The 23298-nt window shown below is 43.9% G+C and overlaps 1 protein-coding gene across 1 annotated transcript in view; it reads left to right on the top strand.

The window, feature by feature from the left end:
- The window catches only part of tti1 (TELO2 interacting protein 1), a 42687-nt gene extending 22310 nt beyond the window's left edge, over positions 1 to 20377 (top strand). The window contains exons 13-14 of the mRNA XM_041800114.1: positions 14922 to 15009; positions 19638 to 20377. Coding sequence (XP_041656048.1) covers positions 14922 to 15009; positions 19638 to 19833 — 284 coding nt within the window. The 3' untranslated portion in view covers positions 19834 to 20377. The remainder of the gene's footprint in view (positions 1 to 14921; positions 15010 to 19637) is intronic.
- The last annotated feature ends 2921 nt before the right edge of the window (positions 20378 to 23298 follow it).

Here is a 23298-nt window from a genome sequence, read left to right as displayed (position 1 = left end):
TGTGGGCCAAACTTCATTTTGTTTTTAGAATTTGCTGCGGGCCAACTGTACCATGGGCCTCATTTGGCCCCTGGGCCATAGTTTGGACAGCCCTGACATAGGTAGTGCTGGAAGCTATGGAGTCAAAGCCAATATCACCAAGTGTTTGCATGAGGAGCTCATGGTCAACTGTGTCAAAAAAATTTGACAAGTCTCTGAAAGCAGCGGCACAATGCCTTTTTCTTGACCACATTAGAAACTTTCATTAACATCAGCTGTGACAGTAGTAGTGGAATTCTCCCTTTCAGACACTTGTGATGCTTTGTCATCCCCCTTTTTCTCCTTGTTCTTTGCCCAACATGAGTGACAGCGCAGAAAAGGAACTGTTTTATCACAATTAATTTTCCTACAAATTTTTAAAGCGGATTTGTTACAGACCAAAACTAACTTGAATATAGGAATAAAGATAGAAAAATCATCCAACAGAGCTTCAGGCAATGGTCTCCTTTATTTATCATCTATTAAGACCTGCTGTAAAGATGTGTATAAAGGTGTCTCAGATTTAGAGAAATCTCTGTTTTGTTACTGAGGTCAGTGTTGGTTTCAGTATATTGTAGTGAAAGGTTTGTTGAGGCCTTGCCCTGGGAGTGAACAGGTTTGGCTTTAACAAGAGTCGACCCTGCAGCCGTGAAAATGTGGGATTTTTTTTATTGTTACACACTCATATTTGAGGTACAGGAAAATTTCGGTAATACTCACCATGGCAGTCCAGAATTTGTAGCAGGAAGCTTTTGCACTCTGCTTATGCAATAGTGCTCATCAGTTAGAGTCAGAGCTTTAACTTTGAGCTTTGAAAAATGGTGCAAAGAAAAGGTGGGAAAAGCCATCGTGTTTGCAGCAGCAGCTGAGAAACCATCTGGGCCCGTCTCTTACTGTAGAGGAAATGTGACATATGGTGTTTGATCTGATGAGATCAAATCAATCTACTCTTTGGTTCAAATTAGAAATGAGATTTCCCAGTCTAAGTTAAGCCACACTAGTACTCTGACCTATCACTTTATTTAAATATTTTCAACAACTTCCTATACTTCCAAAATGGTGATGCACCAGTCTGTATTCATATGCTTTGCTCTAATTATCGTAATTTTCACTGTAGAAGGCTGCTTCTTTAGGCAAACAGCTCTAAAAGAAAGGCCATTATACTCCTCTTATGCAGCAGTAGCATTAGGATTTAGCAGCTTAACGGTCAGATATTTCCCTAAGGTGTTTGTGGAGAACAAATCAAAGATAAATAGTTGTAACATTACTACTTTTAACTTTCCTACAGAGACTTTAGCACCCCAAGGACAAGCTCAAGGACTGTTGTGTGTTTCACATCTGGCAACTTAACACTAATGAAACAAAAAACAGTCAACCATCATGGTTAAATTTTCAAAAAACACTCTAATTGACCTTGTGCTTTTCTTTTCTACGCTTTTTATGCAAATTATAATTATCCCAGGAGAGCAGCAATTTCAGAGGTTCTCTAATCACCAAGTCTGGTACAAAGAATTGGTGCATTTTTATTTTGTTTTTCTCCTCACTTGATGTCACTTCAACTTTTTGACTTTGACTACTGGCTCTTAAGACATCTGATATCTATGTGCATATGTGACTCATGATGTGGCAAAGTAGTGCATGGTAAATGGTATCAATATCGTCAACTGCATTACTTCTGCTAAAAAACAATTTGGCAATAACATCATCCACATAGGAAAATGTAAGCCTCCTAATACGGCTGAAATGAGGTGCTTTTAGAAACATTGGTTTTTGCACATTTGGAATTAATTCAGGATCATTGAATCATAGCTCAAAATAATCTTGGTGGCTTGTAAGTGTGGCCTAACTGAGACAGAAAGAGCTTTGAGGCCCATCATTTACATTTCCGATCCACTTTATTTTTATAGCACATTCTAAAAACATTCAAGTTTACCAAGGTGCTGCATAGTAAAAGCACAGAAATAGAGCACAAACACTGTAACCTTGCAAAGCAGATGGATACACCAGTTTCCTTGTTTTTCACTGGCAAATCCATCTTGCAAAGCTCCCATCTGAACTCTTTCGGCCCGGTTAGAAAGCGACAGGACCAATCAGCTAAGAGGCAGTACTTTCAGGCGCAGAAGAGTCGTGACGTAAACAAGCAGCAGCAAGAGCTGGTGCAGTTATGGAGGAAGAGATTAGCATGGATGCTGCTAAAGTGCCAGTTTTATAAGAACTTGTCATTTTTTCATTAAAAGAAGAACAAAGAACAGCAGTGAGTTGTTTTCTTTTCAAAAACGACAAAAGTCGAGTACTTACATGTCTACAGTTGCCATGTTTCACTTTTTTCCTCAGTAGCTGCGCATGCGCAGCTTGCTAGCGGCTACGTCACGTGCTTTGTTGCTCTGATTGGCCTGTAAAGATGTGACAGACAGAACGTTCACCCAATCATACTCCAAGGATTTTTCAAAGCCTCTGCCTTTTCTCAAATGTTTCCTATTGAAGCTTTCCCAGATGGATGTGTGAAACCAAACCATCTGGCGTGTCAGGTTACAAACACTGCAGAAATTAAAAAAAAAATAGGAGGAAAGAAGTAAAAGCAGGTAAGAACAGCTTGGAAACCTATAAAATGACATATAAACACATGAAAACATAAATCAAATAAAAGCCATAAAAACACAGGGATTAGAAAAATAAAAGACCTAAAAAGGAGAATAAAATTTAAAAGGAATTCTAAAATGAACAGGGAGCCAGCGTAGGGCCGCAAGGATCGGGGTGATGTGTTCCTGCTTAAGTGTACCTTTTAAAAGATGAGCAGCAGCATTTTTGGACCAACTGTAAACGTGCAAGGGAAGCCTGGTTAACACCAACATAAAATGCATTACAGTCGTCCAACCCTGTAGAAATAGAAGCATGAATCACTCGCTCAAAGTCCTTAAAAGTCTCTGTCTCTGAAGAGCAGGGCCAGGCAGACCTAAAAGCTCGCTAACCAAACAGCACCGCCTTCTCCTTGTGTCAGAGCGGTGTCAGTGTTTATAACTAACATGCAGCTCTAACCTTGCACAGCAGATGAATTTGCCAGACTCCATCTCTGTCAGCAGGCAGATCCATCTTGAAAAGCTCCAATCTATGTTTGTGCAGCACCAAACATGATTCAGTTTAATCAGCATCATTTAAGGAGAATGAGGCAGTAGCTATGGGTGGGGTTTAGTTATACTAGCCGGTTACAATGGCTGCCTCCAGTACGGTGATTAGCCTGGATGTAGCTACTGCATAGCAGCAGTTTTATCAGAATTGGACTATGTTTCTGTATGAAAAAAGGACTAAAAACAACACATAAAGCTTTCCGTAAAGCTGGGCATGAGTTTGTGACGGTTACGAGGAGAAAGGGTTAGTTGTTGTGTAAGTGGTTGTAACATTGCAGCTAATGGAGTGATTAGCTCTGACTTAGCCACAGTGGCAGTTTTGTCAGAACTGGAGGACACTTCTTTATTAAAACAAGGGCAAAGACCCACACTGAAAGCTTTTCACGATAGAGAAAATGCTTTCGCTCTTCTCCCAGTCTGCTTTGACATAAGTTCGGGATCATTAAGGGTGGGGTTTTACGGGCGTATACAAAGGCAGCGGTAGCTGTTAACTTGGATGTAGCTGTAGGAAAGTGTCAGTTTAATCAGAGCCGGACCCCCCTTTTTTTTTTTTTTCTTTTTTTTCTTTTTTTAAACAAGAGCAAAGAGCCACACCGAAAGCCACATTTAACAATCTACTGCAGTGATAGTCTGTCAGCTCAGCAGAAGTGCATGCTAACAACGTCATTTTGTCTTGTAGTTCTGGTTGGCCCCGTCATGAATGTGAGAGACAGAACACTCCTCCAATCACCATCAGATAACTTTTTTAAGAGTCCTGCCCTTTTCATGCTACGCTTTCCATGGTAGCTTTCTCAGATGAATATGAAATATATCCGTGCAATGGATGTTTGAAACAGTCTGTCTGGCATGTCAAGTTAGCTTCAACCCATGACTCACTTGCTCTAAGTGTCCAGGGATTTGAAGAAGCATGGTGGCTGTATATTCAGTACACTGGCTGCTAATTGTAGCTAAGCTAAGCTTCAGTTATTCAATTCAATGCATTTTTTTCTGACAAGGTCTTAACAATAAAATTCATACATTTTAATGTTGTATGGGTGCTTTTATTTTGAAACGGCCATTTCAGATATTTGCTGGTAGGTGTTTTCAGTAGAGATATTCCTAGGCATATAATGTTATATATGAGTATAACCTGACACAGCATCTGGACAACTTTATCTCTATTTTCTAGAACAAGCTTGTGCTGTTCCAATCTCAGCGTTATAGTAGTTAGTGGTTTTTTTATATCAGATTAAAGAGTATTGCGGCAGCAAGGCAGTAGTCATTAAGAATGTCTACAGTTGCTACAAGTGGTGAGCGGCTATTTTACAGTTTAGAAAGAGTGTTTGACTGGGATTGTGGACGTGAACTGATTGAAACAGAATTGTTGTAATTTTGGTGCAAAAGACAAAAAGAGGCAAAATGTAAAACGAGAGTTACAGCTGTAACTAAGGTTCTATGAATTCTGGATGACCGCCAGAGACGGTATGCAATACCTGGATATCATCGCGCTGTGGCGCGCAAGAGGTCGAGACATAATACCAACAAAGTCACATGTGACCTGGTGACGAAAGCAATCTGATAAGAAGCTCTGTCACCCAGCAGTCGACTCCTACAGAATCTTCTCGACAAGATTCCGAGTGACAGAGAACTCTGGCGGTCATCCAGAATTCATAGAACCTTAGTTACAGCTGTAACTCTCGTTCTATTTCATTCTTCCTGACCGCCAGAGACGGTATGCAATACCTGGATGACCCATACCAACAAGGTCACGAGGATACACACTCACCTTGCTTAGCAAAGAACTGAAGAAGCAGACAGGACTGCTGTTGCCACAGGATGAGGGGCTGCCACATTGACCCGATAGAACCGAGCGAAGGTGCAGGATGATGCCCAAGCAGCTGCAGCACATATGTCATTGAGCGGAACGCCCTTCAAGGCAGCCCAAGATGTAGACACGCTCCTGGTTGAATGACATTTCACAGAAGGGACCTGGAGGCCTCTCAGACTGTACGCCATGGAGATGGTATCTACAATCCAGTTAGAGAGCCTCTGTTTAGACAAGGCTTGTCCCTTCCTGGAACCACCATGACAGACAAACAGCGCATCAGTTTTACGAAACTCTGCAGAAACCTGAATGTACTGTCTCAAGGCCCGGACTGGACAGAGGAGGCCAGCACCGTGGGACAGTTCCTCCACCCCAGACGGTGGGGTGAAAGCTGCCAAGTTGATAGGCCTATTGACATGAAAGGCAGAAAGCCTCTTAGGGAGAAATGAGGGGTTGGGCCACATGGCAACCCCCGAGCCATCAGAATGCCGATGTAAACAGTCACTGGAAATAGAGAGGGCGTGAAGGTCACTGACACGCTTAGCAGAGGCCATAGCGAGTAAAAAAGCGGTCTTACCAGATAACCATCTGAGTTCAGCCTGATCCAGTGGCTCAAATGGTGAGGAGCAAAGGGACTCTAAGACAACAGGCAAATCCCAGGAAGGTACCCGCGTGGCAAAGGGAGGCCGCAACCGCAGCGCGCCCTTCAAGAAGCGACTCACTAGAGGATGTGAACCCACGCTACGACCATCCACAAATACATGCTGAGCTGAGATAGCAGCAACATATACCTTAATGGTTGAGACGGAGAGACCTCTATCCAACAACAACTGCAGGTACCTGAGCAATACAGGAACAGAGCAACACACTGGATCCTCATGTTGATCTGTACACCAACTGGAAAAGAGTTTCCATCTGTTGGAATACAGTTCCCTAGTGGAGGGAGCTCGAATTTAGTACTGTCTGGACCACCGCCTGCTCACAGGAGCTCAGCAGGGAGCCAGGCCCTTCAGCGGCCAGACCTGCAGTTGAAGACGTTTCGGCTGAGGGTGCCAAATGCGCCCCTCCAACTGGGACAGAAGATCCTGCCTCTGTGGGAGAGGCCAGGGCACTCCGTTGAGAAGCCGACAAACAACAGGAAACCAGACTCGCCCTGGCCAGTACGGGGCTACCAGCAGCACGGAATGGTTGCTTCTTTCTATCCTGTGAAGTGTTAGCATGAGCAGGGGGAGAGGAGGAAAAGCATACAGGAGGCAGTCTGGCCAGGGATGCGCTAGTGCATCCTGTCCCAGTGGACTGGTCTGTTCCGAGAGGGAAAACCACAGTGGGCAATGCGTCGAAGCCTCTGACGCAAATAAGTCGACCTCCGCTCTGCCGTACCTCTCCCAGATCATCTGAACCACTGAAGGATTCAGCCTCCATTCGCCTGGTGGGGGCCTCTGGCGGGAGAGCATGTCTGCTGCCTCGTTCTGCACTCCTGGCAGGTGCAGAGCTCTGAGGCTCGCTAGGTGGGGTGATGCCCACAGCAGTAGCCTCTGTGCCTCCCTTAGGGACTTGATGGACCTGGTGCCACCCTGGTGGTTCACATGGTAAACCGTAGATGTGTTGTCCGAACGCACTAAGACATGTTTGCCTTCCAAGAAGGGGAGAAAATGCCTGAGCGCTAGATGGACTGCACGCAGTTCCAACACATTTATGTGCCAGAGCCTCTGATGGGAGCTCCAAGTCCCCCTGACTGTCCTGTGGTGCCACACAGCCCCCCAACCTGAGAGGGAGGCATCCGTCACTACTATCTCCGGCGGACGGAAGTGAGCCCAGGGGAACACCGCAGCACAGATAAGTTCTGTCTCTCCAAGGCTCCAGGGCCCGAAGGCACTGGCCTGATACCAGCACCGTCCTGTTTTGGTGTCTCTTGGGGTCGAGACCCAACCCGTTGACCCAGATTTGCAAAGGGCGCAACGAGAGGAGGCCTAGAGGGATGACCGTTGTTGCTGCTGTCATTTTCCCTAGTAACTGGAGCAGTAGTCTGTATGTTATTCTCTTGCCCCTCTGAAAACGAGAGACAAGGCTGAGGATATCGTTCACCCTCTGGAGGGAGGGTGAAGCCCTCATCGACACTGAGTTGAGAGCGATGCCGATGAATGTGATGCACTGACTGGGAATCAAAGAGCTCTTTGCAAAGTTCACCGTGAACCCCAGTTCCAACACATGGGACAGAAGGGTTTCTGTGTTGCAAAGCGCCTGCTCCTGTGTTGGAGCGCAAACCAGCCAATCGTCTAAGTAGGGAAGAATTCGCATGCCTTTGGCCTGCAAAGGGGCAAGTGCAGCTGCAATGACCCTTGTGAAGATCCGAGGAGCAAGCGAAAGCCTGAATGGGAGCACACGAAACTGGTAAACCTCTCCCTCGAATGCAAAGCGGAGGAACTGTCTGTGCTTGGGTGCCACTGGCACATGGAAATAAGCATCCTTCAAATCGACACTTGTGAACCAGTCTCCCTCTGACACAGCCTGGAGAACATCTGCTGTACGGAGCATATGAAAACGCAGAACCTTTATGTACTGGTTCAGCTTCCTGAGGTCGAGAATGGGGCGAAACCCGCCGTCTTTCTTCGGAACTAGAAAATAAGCTGAATAGAAACCCCTCTTCTGACAAGAACTTTGTACAGTTTCGATGGCGCCTTTCCTTAAAAGTGCCGCAATCTCCTGACTTAGAACCAGAGACCTCAAAGGGTCGTTGACAACAGTCACCTTGATGCCATCGAACTTTGGAGGCCGACGTCTGAACTGAATACTGTATCCCCTGGAGAGAGTCATTAACACCCAGGGGTCTGAGACAAAGGCCTTCCAGCGGCTGAGGTGCTGTGGGGAGAAGCGGCTGGCACCCATGGCTTGGGAGTCAGGTTCGGCCCCCATAGCCTTTTTGCGGCTTAGGGAGTCGGCCAGAAGAGGCCCCATGCTTGGGGCCCCTGTCCCTTGGTGCTCGAAAGGCAGGCTGTGAAGGGGTCCGATGAGCATGGCCCTGTTGAGGGGAGGAACGTCCAGCCCCCAAAAGACTCTGAGTCCTGGCTACAGGGCGATAACTGTTGGCATGCCTTGGTTTAGGCAGGGGCGCCCGGCGTAGATCAGCAAACTGCTGTCTGACCTTATTAACTTGAGCACTGCGCTCCAAGGCCTCTTGGGCTGCAGACCCAAACATCTGTCCCGGAACAACCGGTAGTGTGCGTAGGGTCTTCCTGCATGCCTCTGATAAGGGGGACTGGGCCAGCCAAACTTGGCCGGGCCAGAGTCAAAGTGGACATAAGTCTGCCAAGCTCTCTCGTCATGAAAGCAAAAGCCTGAAGTGAAGCATCACTCAGGCTCTGTGTGGGGGCATCAGCTCCGGTGGTCTGAAGGGTCTGTGACAGAGCCAGAACAAGGTGAGATAAGGAGTTACCGATGCGCCCCATCCTAGCTGCTATATCATAGCACTTGATGAGGAGGTCATCAGTGATCCTGCACTGTGGGCGCGGGCAGCGGGCATCTGGTCGGAGGGCCTCATCTGGGGAGACTATCAAAGAAGCAATAGATGCATCAATGGCAGGCATTTGGTCTAGCCCACACTGGGCAGCATCCTTCATAGCGGCCAAAACCCTGCAGTCACTAGGCAAATGGTGGAATGCCTTAGGGTCAGGCCAGCATCTTTTAAGCTCCTCAATGTATGGTACCGAATGAGGCACTTGGAAGGTAGACTGTTGGAGTATTTTTGAAGAAGGCATTGGCCGGAGCCATCTCAACAGGGGCAACATCGAGGCCAAGCCGAGAGATAGCCAGCTGAATGGCTTTTTTAACTGTTGAAAGCCCAGTGTCAACATCTTTCATGGAATCTGACTCAAGAGAGTCCATTCCTGAAGAGTGTGAGGGCGCCCTCATCAAATCCTCCTGCTCTCCCCCCTCTTTATCACTAAAGCAGTTCCCTGAAGCTGCAATAGAAAGGACATCTTCATCTTGCAGAATAGCAACAGGGGATAGGGAAGACAAGCTATCACCCTCACCGATCATAGGAGGTGGTGCTGGAGCAACAGAGCTAGCAACTGTAGCAACGGGAGGGGGGGCCTCAGGTTGCAAATTAAGGAGAAGGGCCTTAATCTGGGCAAATTCAGAGGCCAGTGTGTCCACCTTGAGAGCCAGCGGCTCCTCACGTCTCTGTTTCTTCTTAGCAACAGTGGAGCTCAACTTGTGTTTGCGTTTGGAGCTCAAAGAGGGGGTCCCGCTTAGGCTATTTTCATACCTAGCTAGCCTAGCGGCCCTCTCTGCCAACGGCATGCAGCGGCAATTACTGCAGGCCTGGTCTGTCATCGCCTGCCTTAGATGTTCAACGCCAAGGCATGTTGGACAAGTGTCATGGCCATCCTCTGCACTGAGAGGGGTCATGCAGGCATTGCAAGCTGAGAACATGGTCGCTGTCAAGCCCGGCTCGACTGCTTCCGTTTTCACGAACGTTCAGTTACGGTCGCTAATTAGTCAGTAAGAAGAAGCTCCAATATCGGGGTAGTGTGGGGCAAGAGCGGAAACACTCGGCTACACACCCACCAGGAATCACTGACTTAGCACCGTAGGTCTAGCAAGCAGCAAGAGCGAATCACACTCAGTCACAAGCCGTGGGAAGCTAGATCACGGTAGTGAAGTTGGACGGTAGCTATGGAGCGAGAACACTCTCCGCTACTGTCCACAGACCTTATACACAGTCGTCGCTGTCAGGCGGGAGCACCTCAGCGAGACCGGTCGGTCGAAAGGTTCGGAAGTAATAGCTTTAGCTAAGTCGGTGACTCCTGAAAATAGCAAGTCAACACAAGCAACGTTAGCCGCTACAGCGGAGACGCTAACGGCAACGACAGTAAACAAGAGCAATACCAGCCGAGAGAAGGTGATAATACTTACCTGCAAAGGTGCGGCAAAACTCCCGGTTAGGTAATGAACACCGGCTATGCAGCCTCTGGAGGACGGAACGTAGCTCCAACCGATGGGTTACGAGGCTACTAGCATAGGCGGCTAGATGCTAAGCTGGCAAAACAAACTGTACGACCTGCGCGTAATGGCGAGAAGATGAAAAGGAGTCGACTGCTGGGTGACAGAGCTTCTTATCAGATTGCTTTCGTCACCAGGTCACATGTGACTTTGTTGGTATTATGTCTCGACCTCTTGCGCGCCACAGCGCGATGATATCCAGGTATTGCATACCGTCTCTGGCGGTCAGGAAGAATGAAATAGAAGCACAGATTCAGTTACGTGCCTCATCATAACTGAGTACGCAGAGATTTAATTTGATCTGATGCACAGACATGAGTTGAGTATGTCATTACAGGTTTATTTGAGGGGATGAGGGACAGCTGTAGTAACATTCATTTCAGTGTACAATGCCTTTTCATTTTGTAATGCTGTGATAAAATACCATTACACCAAAAGGCAATGCAAGAACAGAGATATAAATCCTAGGTCGAAGCATCCTGGAGTAGCCATTGAGTCACTCATGATTTTTATGCTCTCACAGTTGTTTGTATGTGAGACAGCTGAACTGTTTTACCAAAGCAAGACTCTCCTCTTAAAAGAGGGACAGCTAAATACAGTTTTGCACTGTGGCATAAAAAGTCAGGCTATGTTTCCAACTCTGAGAAGTGGGCAGTGTTTGTGTGTCGGTTTAATGTCTGTGAAGTCAGGATGGAAAATTCAAGCTGTTTAAAATTCATGGACGCCAGTGTCCAGAATTTGTGCACAGCATACCGGGCACAAAGTACCAACACTCTCTGTTCACTGATTTAACTTTTTACTTGTTTTATAAATTTCATTTTGAATTTGAGGGCAGCAACACATCTCAAAAAAGTAGGGACAGAGCCATGTTTACTATTATGTAGCATCCTCTCTTCTTTTAACAACAGTCTGTAAATGCATGGGGAGTGTGGAGATTGGTTGCTAGAGTTTTGGGAGAAGAATGTTGTCCCATTCTTTTCTAATGTAGGATTCTAGTAACTCAACAGTCCTGGGTCTTCTTTGCTGGATTTTTTGTTTTATGATGCTCCAAAAGTTTTCTGTCTGGACTGCAGGCGGGCCAGTTCAACTCCTGGACTCTTCTACTGTGAAGCCATGCTGTTGTGATGGCTGTGGCATGTGGTTTAGCATTGCCTTCCTTGAAAGAGACATTCTCTGGATGGAAGCATATGTTGCTCTACAACTTCTATCTACTTTTCAGCATTGATAGCGCCTTTCCAGATGTGTAAGCTCCATGCCACAGGCACTAATGCAACCCCATACCATCAGAGATGCAGGCTGGATGGTCCCTCTCCTCTTTCATCCACAGGAAACAGCATCCGTGATTGATTAATCTGACCACAGAACAGTTTTCCATGTTGCCCCAGTCCATTTTCATGTTCACATATGGCTTCTTCTTTGCATGATACAGCTTTAACTTGCATTTGTGGATGGTGAACCAACTGTGTTGACAGACAGTGATTTCCAGAGGTGTTTCTGACCCCATGCAGTGATTTCCAGATGAGAATCATGCCTGTTTTAATGCAGTACCCCCTGAGGGCCCGAAGATCACCTGCATCCAATATTGGCCTTTGTCATTTGTGTACAGAGGTTTCTCCAGATTCTCTGAATCTTTAGATAATATTATGGGCTGTAGATGGTGGGACATTCAAAGCCTGTGCAATTTTATATTGAGGAACATTTTTCTGAAATTGTCCTACAATTTTTAGGTGCAGTTTTTCTCAGGTTGGTGAACCTCTGCCCATCTTTACTTTTGAGAGACTTTGCCAGCCGTGATATTGATCTGTTACCACTTAACCTAATTAGTTACAAGATAGTCCTGCAGCTTTTTTTCATTACTGCCACTTACTTTTTCAGCCTTTTGTTGTTTTTATTCTGCAAAAGTGCTTTGTTTTAGTTTTTATTTTGCAAAAATACTTCATTTTAGTTTAGGTTTTATTTTGTGAAAATGCTTCGTTTTGGTTTAGTTTTTATTTTGCAAAAAAAATGCTTTGTTTTAGTTTAGTTTTTATTTTGCAAATAGCTTCATTTTAGTTTTTATTTTCCAAAAATGCTTTGTTTTAGTTTTGTTTTTATTTTGCAAAAATGCTTCATTTTCGTTAAGGTTTTATTTTGCAAAAATGCTTTATTTTAGTTTAGGTTTTATTTTGCAAAAATGCTTCATTTTGGTTTAGGTTTAATTTGGTGAAAACATTTTGTTATAGGTTTGTTTGTATTTTGCAAAAATGCTTCGTTTTGGTTTAGGTTTTATTTTGCAAAAATGCTTTGTTTTAGTTTCGTCTTTATTAGTTTTACTGCTAGTTTTCTTTTTCAGATACATGTCAGGGCTGAGTCAAAATATGCTTCTATTTTCATGAAATGGTAAAATATCTCAGTTTCAACATCAGAAATGTTTGTGAGAACTGGAAATCATTGCATTCTGTTTATATTTACATTTTTTCACAGCGTCCCAACTTTTTCAGAAATGGGGTTGTACCATTGCCAAAAAATACCAGCATAAATTCTATATCATTCCTCTCCTTGTTGTAAATACAAGCTGATGCTGATCCTGATTACAGTCATTCTGATACTAATGTTGTGCTGTATTTTGCATAATGCTTAGATTGGATGGACTGAGAATAACAAGCGTAATTACTGTTTTTAAGTAATTTCTATACTGTGCATGTGTTTCATACATAAAGTGGTTATTTATAACAGTAATGGGGGAGAAGCCGCCCCCCCAACGATTGCATGACCACAGGAGACTACAAAAAGGCAACTGCAGCAACATCACTTTCTCCCTTAAATGTTTTATTTACAAGCTCCGTACGACTGAAGTGATACCAAGAAAAAACATCCTTTAAGATCCTTGTGCTTGATTTTTTTCTCCCTGGCACTTGACACGGTGCTCCTTCACATCAAAACGAGGGAGACTTGGCGTTGAAAACGGACAGAATGTGAAGGAGCCAGAGAGGAACAGTCAGCGACTGCAGCCTTACTCATGTGAATACCGATTTGGCTACAGCTTACCTCTGGGACGCCTGCAGCAAGCCAATTACTGAGCCCCAGTCACAGAGAGAGAGACAGAAACACAGATTGACTGAAGCAAATAATACATTTCAGGCCTAGTGCAAGCTTCAACTTCAATTCCACCCTGTTCTTCATTTACCGCGAAATCTAACAGCACCTGGCCTCTCTCCTCTTAAGTATTTCTCACTTCTCTGCTTCCCTCCCAGCACCTTGATTGCATAAAAGACTACAGGCTACAAGTGCGGCACTAGCAAGGGAGGAAGAAAGGAGGATAAAAGCAGTCGCTAAATAATCCCATTTAACTCTGAAATGTGCACTGCTGCTTTTAGTTCTGACACACAGCGAGCAGGCCTGGTTCAAGCCGAGTGTGGGTTGAATTGGCAAATAGAGTAAGCAAGAGAGGGAGAGAGGCATGTTTTGAAATGAGGCTTGAAAGGCAGCCCACTATGCAGCTTAGGGAATCACTGAGTGTCTGCTGGGAGATATGGAGGGAAGGAGAGAGAGATAGGCAGAGGAGATGAAAGAGTGGAGAGGAGTCAAGTGGGTGGAGGGAGCAGGAGCTGGCAAGGTTATGGAAGGTGCGTTTAAAGAAGGACAGGAAGGAGAATGAAGTACAAGTGGGTCGATGTACATAAAACTGCAGGTAGCGAAGAAAAAGATGAAGGAGGAGGTGAAGGATGTAGCTCTGCTCACACACATCCACTCCTCAAAAGAGGGGAGAGTGGACGTGTGAATTTCAGAGAAACAGCCTGCTGTGAAATTTCTCCTCAGCCGTCTCAGCAGTTTCTCTCAGCTCATTAGGAGTTAGAAAAGGTAAAAGTCCAGGCATGCTCCACTTCTTTTTTCTTCCTCTTTCATCTTCTTCTCCTTCCCTTTTATCCCTCATCCCACTCACTTTCCAATCTACCGTCTTACCCAGCTTGAAGATTGCTAGCGACTCTGATTACATATGCGTTTTCTGAGATCTTTAGAAAGTGGACCAAATTTACTGAGATTCTTCATCTGCATCTCCTGAAAAACCAAGAGACCAATGCAGGAATAAAGTTGTTATCCAGCCATACTATTAGTAGGTTTGAGTCGAGACAGTAAATATTTGTTGGTTTTATGGTAAACAACTATCCAGTTTTCATAAAATATTCACATGTAGGTCTTTGTTGGTGGAAAACAGTTCATGAGAAGGACTACACCAGGGGTCATCAATTACATTTGTACAAGGACCAGCTTTTTCCTGATCAGGCACTTTGGTAACCTTGCAAAGCAGATGGTTTCACCCATTTCCGTGTTTCTTAATGGCGTATCCATCTTGCAAAGCTCCCATCTGAACCCACTGGGCCCGGGTTAGAAAGTGACAGGACCTATCACCGACGAGGGGCAGCACTTTTGGGCGCGGCGGAGTCGTGACGTAAGCAAGCAGAAGCAAGAGTTAGAGTGCCGTTATGGCTGAAGAGATTTGTGTGGATGCTGCTATAGCACCAGTTTTATCAGAACTTGACAACATTTCTTAGTTAAAAGAAGAAAAAAGAACAGCATTGAGTTGTTTTCTTTTCAAAAACGACAAAAGTCGTGTACTGACATGCCTACAGTCGCCATTGTTCACGTTATGCAGTTGTCTATAGAGTTCACTCCTTGGTAGCGGTTATGTCACGTGTTTTGATGCTCTGATTGGCCTGTAAAGATGTGACAGACAGAACGTTTATCCAACCACCCTCCGAGTTTTTTTTAAAGGCTTTGCCCTTCCCCAAATGCTGTCTATGAGTGGTTTACCAGATGGATGTGTTTCATGTCTGCCAGGTTAGCACATCCGTGTAAAAGTAGAACCAGACTTATGTCAAGCAGGCTATCTGCTGAAGCCGTTTGAGGTTGTTGGTAATGTTTAGACAAAAATCTTTTATTTCTGCTATGAAGAATGAATATTCACGTGAGCTGGAAACTTGTTGTCACAGGTGAAGCTGACCTGGATGCTGTGTGTGAAGCCTGCCTGCCCTACCTGAGCTGTAGACAACCAATCAGACTGCAAGAAGCCAGTATAAGGTGAGCTTTTCATAGGTCTGTTACTGAGATTTTACAAGAACTTGGAGTCTCCCTGTTAATTTTGACTTTTGAGTCTTGTTTCTATGCTGAAAATTGAAAATATTACACTGTTATTGTAGATTTAACAGCTTATCTAGACATGAAGGCAAAACTGGCTTCAAGTGGAGCCATCCAACTTCAATGCTGAAACACTGATTATCTTCTTAAGGAACTTTGTAGAGAAACAAACCGACAGTCTTTTGTGTTTGTCATGTTAATGTTCAATAGAAATATTCAATGCATCTCTCTCTATGATTTTAATAGGAGGATTGTAAATCTGATTGTTTTGCATCTTTAAAATCCTGCAGTAATTAATTCTAGCTGTTGATCTGCAGAATAAAACCAGCGTTTTTGTAAAATTCCTGCTGTTAAACCTCAGTGGAAGTAAGCTTATTATCTTTCTAATTTCAGCTTATTTATTTCCAAGTAAATTCAGTTAGACCTGGAAAGTGCAATAACATAACACTAAATGGGTTGAATGTCGTCTAAAAAGTGTGTGCACTGCATGGATGAAGAAAAGTTGCTTGAATAATGATGGCCAAATCCAGCTGTGTACCCATCCCCAGTTTGCATAGCATCTTTAAAAACAAGGGTTTACAAAGTGCTTTGCCATGTGCAGAAGCCAACATAAGAAGAATGCACCAGGACCCCCCCAAAAAACATAAGACCAACACAACAAAACAACCAGCAGCAAGGGCACCCACATAAGATCAACAAACCTACACAGTAGAAGAACCCTGACAAAAACCCAACCAACATGTTTAACACAGAGATCATAAGAACCCAGCAGCTCATAGTTATTTATGGTGGTGCTTTGACTGTTTTAGTCATACTGGGACAAGTCTGAAGCTTTTAACATCATTATTTCTCTCTCAGAGCTGCAGAAAAGCACAATGCACAACACGATGTGACTTCAGACATCACTGCTTGGCATGAACACAGCAAACACCACCCAGTAATCTGTTTATTTCCTCAGCAGTTCTAAATTTTGTCCATGTTGGCATCTTATCGTCAATGTGTGAACACTCTGCTACTTTAGATAAGTGCTGCAACTTTATTCTGAGTTAATCTGCCAATTATTTTCCTGATTAATATGTTAATCACTGGGTCCATAAAACGTGCCAGAAATTTTTGTCTTGGAAGGACCAAAACCTTTTTTTTTTTTTGCTGATGACTCCAATCCAAATGATAAGACAAGGAACTGTGAATGTTTTTCTGATTTGTGTTCTATGTGTAAAAGATATTATAGTTTCCCCACATCCATTAAACTACAGTCATGAAAAAAATTATTAGACCACCCTTGTTTTCTTCAATTTCTTGTTCATTTTAATGCCTGGTACAACTAAAGGTACATTTGTTTGGACAAATATAATGGTAACAACAAAAATAGCTCATAAGAGTTTAATTTAAGAGCTGATATCTAGCCATTTTCCATTCCATTTTTCTTGATAATAACCAAAATCACTTAAGTTCTTACATCAATAGCTATGGCATTGTACTGCCAAAAACAGTGCTTTTAGGCATTCCATGTTTTCTTTTCTGTCTGTTAGTCACATGATACACACAGGAGTTAGTACTTGATTGCATAACCATTGTTTTTGGTGACTGCAGCCATGCGTCTTGGCATGCTCTCCACCAGCTTCTGACATTGTTCTGCTGCCACAGCAGCCCATTCCTGTTGCAAAAATTCAACCAAATTTGCTTTGTTTTTGGGCTTGTGGTTCTCCATTTTGAGTTTGATGATGTTCCACAGGTTTTCAATTGGATTTAGATCTGGTGATTGAGCAGGCCAAGGCATGGTCCGAATGTTCTGGTTCTCCATCCAGGCTTTAACTGACCTTGCCGTGTGGCAAGGGGCATTGTCTTGTTGGAAAATCCAGTCATTCAAGGCAGTAAAGAGTTTATCAGCTGATGGAAGAAGACTGTTTTCAAGAGTAGCCCTGGTCGTGACCTGGTTCATTTGCCCTTCACACAATTGCATTTACCCGGTTCCACCCATACTGAAACAAACCCCAGATCATCACCGATCCACCCCCACGTTTTACTGTAGGGGCAAGACAGTCTGGTTTGTAGGCTTCTCCAGGCCTCCTCCTAACCAGTAAGTTGGCTGGAGTGGGCATCAACTTAAAATTGGATTTCTCGCTGAAGAGAACCTTAGCCCAATCATCAACAGTCCAGTCCTTGTGATCCCTGGCAAAGAGTAACCGGGCCTTCCTCTGCCTTTCGTTGATGAAGGGCTTCTTCCGTGCCCTGTGTGACTTCAGACCAGCCTCAAGAAATCGGTTTCAAACTGACCAGCTAGCAAGTTGGTAGTACCATGTTCGGCTTACTTTTTCTTGGTGCACTGAACGGCTGTCTTGGAGATCTTCAGTTTTTTGGCTACCTGTCTGTCACTCATGCCAATTTCCAGCAGTGCCAAGATGGCTGCCTTTGTGGTTTCACATAATTCTTTTGTTTTAGGCATTATGTTAGAGCTGACAGCTTCTGAGTTGTGCTATGGCTTGAATGTAAGCAGTAAACCACTCTAGGCCTTTGCATGTGCATTGCTGCTTATGACATGAAATGGCCTCTTATATACCCTGGGAATACAATTAAGCTTAAGCATGTCAAATGGGACATAAAGTATTACGGAATCAGCTGCAGTTTTTTGTCATGTTCATTGTATACTGCAGGTAATATACCTTTAGTGGTATCAGGCATTAAAATGAACAAGAAATTGAAAAAAACAAGGGTGGTCTAATAATTTTTTCCATGACTGTATGTGTTGATGGAATATATATTTTTTAATGTAAATGATATCAGGATCCGGATCAGTGAGTCCGGATCTAAATCCCATTGAACACCTATGGATAGATCTCAAAAGTGCTGTTGCAAGAAGGCACCCTTCAAATCTGAGGGACCTGGAGCAGTTTGCAAAAGAAGAGTGGTCCAAAATTTCATTTGAGCGGTGTAAGAAGCTTGTTGATGGTTGTAGGAAGTGATTTGTTTCAGTTATTTTTTCCCAAGGGTGTGAGACCAAATATTAAGTTGAGAGTGCCAACAATTTTGTCTGGCCCATTTTTGAGTTTTGTGTAAAATTATGTCAGTTTGTCTTTTTTCTTCTGCTTTTTTGTGTTGTTCCAATGTACATAAAGGAAATTAACATGTGTATACCAAAAACATTTGTAATTGCAATAATTTCTGGGAGAAATTGTGTATTTTCTGGAAAAATTCCAGGGGTGCCAATACTTTCGTCCATGACTGTAGTCACCTCTTTGCTATGCGTCACTGGTTGAAACCTTTGTCCGTCAACCATTCCCAACCAGTTTACACCCTGGAGTCCCTAAGGCCCTCCCTTTCAGAGTTTTGCAGGAGAGGAGATCTTCAATGATGGTGAACTGTTTAAATGTCACCTTGGAAATACTGATGTAGGTGTCACCGCTTCATGTTAGTGAAAATAGAATGACAGGCAACTTTTATCCTCAAAAAATGGTATGACAAAATTTTATTTTTAGACGTATTTTCCTCACGTACCTATTATTTTGTTCATATATTCTACTACCTTTGTGAAGCTAAGACTTTGGTAAACCTATTTCAAGCACTAAAACATTTTGTCCACATGAAGTGAAGGTATGTTTTCACAAGAGATTCTAAAAATTTTTTAAAGATCAGATTTCAAAACTCAGCATTTGGGCTGGAATAACTCACACGGTGCTCTAGGACAAAATTGGTATTAGTATACATGAAGCTGAGACTGTCCTGAAAATTTTTTATATAAAACACTTGGGTGTAGTGTTATTTGCAAGTACCTTCAATAGGGGAATTAAAAAATAATGTGAGAACCAAAGTAATACCCTTAGATTTTAGAAGGTAAAGCTGCATCCTCTATACGCAAGCTCTAAGCAGCCGCCATTGTTTACAGGCTTGCAGCTGCTTCAACCAAACCCTGCCCATAGCTACTGCCTCTTACTCCTCACATGACACTGACTTGTCCAATCTTTTCTCTGAACATCAAAGTTTACACTTTTGCAAGATGGAGCCGCCTGAAGACAGACCTGGAAGCTGGCTAGTCCATGTTCTTTGCAAGTTTACCTTTCAGCATGGCTCTGGGCAATTGTGACTCAGTAGGTAGAGTCAGTAATCCCTCAACTGAACCAGAAGGTTGGAAGTTTGATTCCCTGCTAAGTTAAGTTAAAACTGATGACTACTCAAGCAGCCTTTGCTGTAAACGTGTGAATATGGAGTCACACAGTAAAGGTATGACAACTCAGACAACTAGAAAAATGCAGGACAAGCTCAGCTCCATCAATCATTTACCATTTAGAATAACTTCTTAATATCTCATATAGTAAGATATCACATAAAAAGACCTAGTTCTGATTGATTTCACCTGGCTCTAAAGTGCCTGTAAGCAGTAACAAAACCAGAGCGAAGGAAAAGGGTGGTGTTGAGCAACTATCAAGCTGCAGTCTACAGCCAGTAAACCTGCTGTGCTCTGCTCAGTCTGTCACTTTGGATTACAGGAAGGTGTTTCTCCATACTGTAAATATTATGCACATTACTAAAATGCAGCTCAGAGCTAATCCTCTTTCTTAAACTCCTCTCCTCAGCGTTTTCCGCCATTTAATCCAGGTGGATCCGGATGCTTTCTGGTTTACTCTGAATGAGCTGCACTGCCCGTCCTCCTACACCCCGCCCCACCCCGACCTCCAGCCGGTGCAGCTGAGCGGGATGGGTCGGCCAAGAGATGAGTACTCGGATAACGTACTGAAGCTGCTGCGGGAGGAGCTTGGCCCCGGCTGCTGAGACGGTCAAGCAGCCAGGCAGCTAATGAGCCGATGATTGATGTGACTGACTGATCCCTCAAACGGACGGCTCACCACTGACTCCAGCAAGTCAATTAACTGAAGGGAAATCTGACAATTGTGCCAAACAGTAGCCATCAGATACAGTGTGTGATAACCTTCATGGTGTAAACAGCTCTGATAAGCAGAGAGGTACAAAGGGAAAATGTCAATGAAGCATGTCTCCTGCTGTTCCCTCTCCTGCTGCAGGTGCCTGAACCAGGAAGGCTTCAGACAGCTCTTTACATCAGCAGACATGCAGTGACAGCGCTGATGGGTTTTATTTCTGCAGAAGACTCAGACATGCCTCTTTCATTCAGTGTTTACTTTCCTGTTGATCTTCATGTTATTTTTTTATTTTCTTATTAAACAAGTTAAAGTCAGGACTGACTTCAGAGCAGATCTGAACATATGGTACCTGTTAATCTGGCTCTTCGCCCTAATGAAGAGATTTCTCATTACCCTTGAACACTCATTAAAATAAACACAAACTTCTTTATCTTTCAGAGATTTTTTCATTACATGTCATCTTGCAGCCTCAACAAGAGATAGTGCATGACAAATGATATCGATACCTGTTTTAACACCTGGAGGACCGCCATGTTTAGTCCGCACTGCACTCTGGGTAATGTCACGTTATCTGGATCTACTTTTCCATGCATAAGTCACCTATCATGTCTCTATGCTATGAATATGAGCACACCTTTAATGAAGAAAAATATCCTGGAGACGTTACTCTCAGAGTAAATCAAAGTGAATGTAGTCATAGCGGCAAAAAGATGTGAGTGGAGCTGATATTGTAGTGACACTGCAGTTTGACTGCATTCCCTGCCTTCCATCAACGCCCACTGACTGTGTTTCAGTGCAGCCCGGAGCAGCACCACAGGACTGCTAAACCCATGAGACCGGGGAGTTTCATAATAGTTACAGAATCATGCCTGACCGTGCAAGTAGAAACTACTAAAGTGCTATAAGACATAAACACACATGAAGCTACTGTTCTAAACTGCAGGAGTAGGATGAACTTGCTTTGATTTGTTTCTGTTTTGTTCTTTCATGTAGATTTTTGTGCTTCTACCATGGGTCAGTAACCCTTTATGAAAAAAATGTGCTTCTTTTTGCGTCTCTGACCTGTTGACTATGGGCTCTGCTATGCCCCGTTAAGACTTTATGTTGATATAGTGGAAGGAAGTATGGTCTGGCATTTGTCTGGCATCAACACGGAGTATTTTATTCTGAAATTGGTTTCGGTGACACTTTCTGCCCCTGTTCAAACTTCTCCGTGCTGAAATTATGTTGTAGGTCTTTGACATCTGGCAGAAGTAGAAGTCCTGCATAATTGCTGCGGAAGGCTCTGGACTGTCAGAGCTCTGCTAGAGCAGAGATGCAGAGTAGTCGAGCTGGTGGAAGCTCTCTCACCGACTAAAACTAAAACCTATCTGCTCTGTTGCTGTGCTGGAGCGGAGACAGACCAAACACAGCATCATGAAACACGGGACGGGATGTTAAACTGTCTGTTGGGCCAAAAGACTGTAAGCATTCACGTGAGGGTTGCCTTGATGATTGAGAGTCCTCCTGGTGGTTCCTCCTGGAGGTTCCTAGATAATTAGTGTCGTGGGAGGTGCGTCTCAGATATGGAAGGATGTAAATTTTGGGACAAATCATCAGTAGTGCACCTTTGAATCATGGGGTGTTTTGGCCTTTCAACAATAGACACCCTCTTCAAAGGCGGCCAGCTACAGGGTAATCAAGCCTGAACTTGTGTCCCATGCCCAATCACGAGATGCCTAGGTGTTGTTTGTAGAGGGTTCTGTCCTGGGTTCTTGACACTTTGTTGGAGCCCAGCAAGGGTCCTTCCACTTGAGCCATATCCACTGGCTACTTCTTTCAGCTGCTTCGGACACAGATCTAATGGTCTGCTTCAGAGCTTGTCCATGGCTTCCCAGGTCCTTCAGCAGCCTGACGGTGGAAGTAGCGACAAATCCTCTGCATCCCACTTCAACTAGATAGACTTTTGCCTTCCATCCTCGCTGTTCTGTGTTGGCTGGCAGTTCTGTGTACCACAGTTTCTTGCGCTCATAGGCCTCTTCAACCGAGTCCTCCCATGAGACTGTGAGTTCTATGATGTACACAGACTTCAGTGAAGGGGACCAGAGGACCATGTCTGGCCTAAGGGTGGTGGATCCAATGTCAAGTGGAAAGAGTAACTGTTGGCCAATGTCCATGAGCATCTTCCACTCACAGGCCATGGCTAGCTGTCCAGTTTCTGGTTTGGTGGCAGGATGTTTGGGCTTTCCTGTCCCTCTCTGACCAATGCTGGTGCCTTGGTGGTATCTTTATCGTATCTGGTGTATTTTAGGGCTTAGTGCTGCTATTCAAACCTGGTCTGATCCTCATCATGTCCTAATGTCTCAGTGATCACCAGAATACTTTTCCTCTTCATATGCAAATAAACACAGAGTCTCATTCACCTTCAATAGCCTTTAAAAACAGGAAATAATGTCGATGAACCACAAACACAATCTGCTCCACAATTACCTCTGTGTGTTTTTTTTAATATGTTTTGTATACATAGAATCACCTTATAAAACCAGGTGTTAATCTTGTAGAGACAGAGCATTTAAAAAGACAGACAAGAGGATTTTGATAAAATTTATTATGGTGGACATGAACCAGGTTCAGAAACAAAATGCTTTCCTGCATTTTTTTCAGGTGAGTCTATATATAAACAAATATTTTCAAAAAGAGAAAAACAGGTAGTTAATAAACAGATCATGTTTGCAAAATGTCGCCTTTACTTCCAGATTTTAAAGACTATTATGGGTGAATGGGTCTCTATATTTATTTGCATATAGAGAGGGAAAGCTTTCAGGTGATCATTGAGACATTACCTCCAATTTCCACATAGGGTGATTGCACCGCAAACCACAGGCAAATCATACTGCGGAGCACATCGCTCCGTCTCTAGTCTATCAGAGCATTTCCACAGCCGGTGCTCTAGACTGACAGCAGCCCGTGCCTGGACCGACACCTCTCTCCGCTTTGTTCGAGATAAGCTGCAGGTCTATTTTCATCGCCGGCTGCTGCCAAAGTGCATAAATACTTGTCGATCAGAAAGCTACAGAAGAGGAAGTCGCAAGCGTAGAATATCTAGTTCTTTCAAAATAAAACACAATGCACAGACTCCCAATCGTAAATCATCACTAAATCAACATTACGTCTCATCCTTCAGCGAGAGCAAAGGGTCACCGAAAGGTCAGTGGGTTACAGAGCTACAATGGTGCCATTGATGTGGAAAAGTTAACTTTTGAGGACATTTAGCCTAAGAATTTTGCATAAAATCACAGATCCTTTAAGCAAACATAAGCCTTTTAACTTCCTAATATACTCACTCAATGGCGGAAGTAATAATATCATGGATTGTACC

This window comes from Cheilinus undulatus, linkage group 11 (assembly GCF_018320785.1).
Source record: "Cheilinus undulatus linkage group 11, ASM1832078v1, whole genome shotgun sequence".
NCBI lineage: Eukaryota > Metazoa > Chordata > Actinopteri > Labriformes > Labridae > Cheilinus > Cheilinus undulatus.
This window is presented reverse-complemented; position numbering and strand designations above follow the sequence as displayed.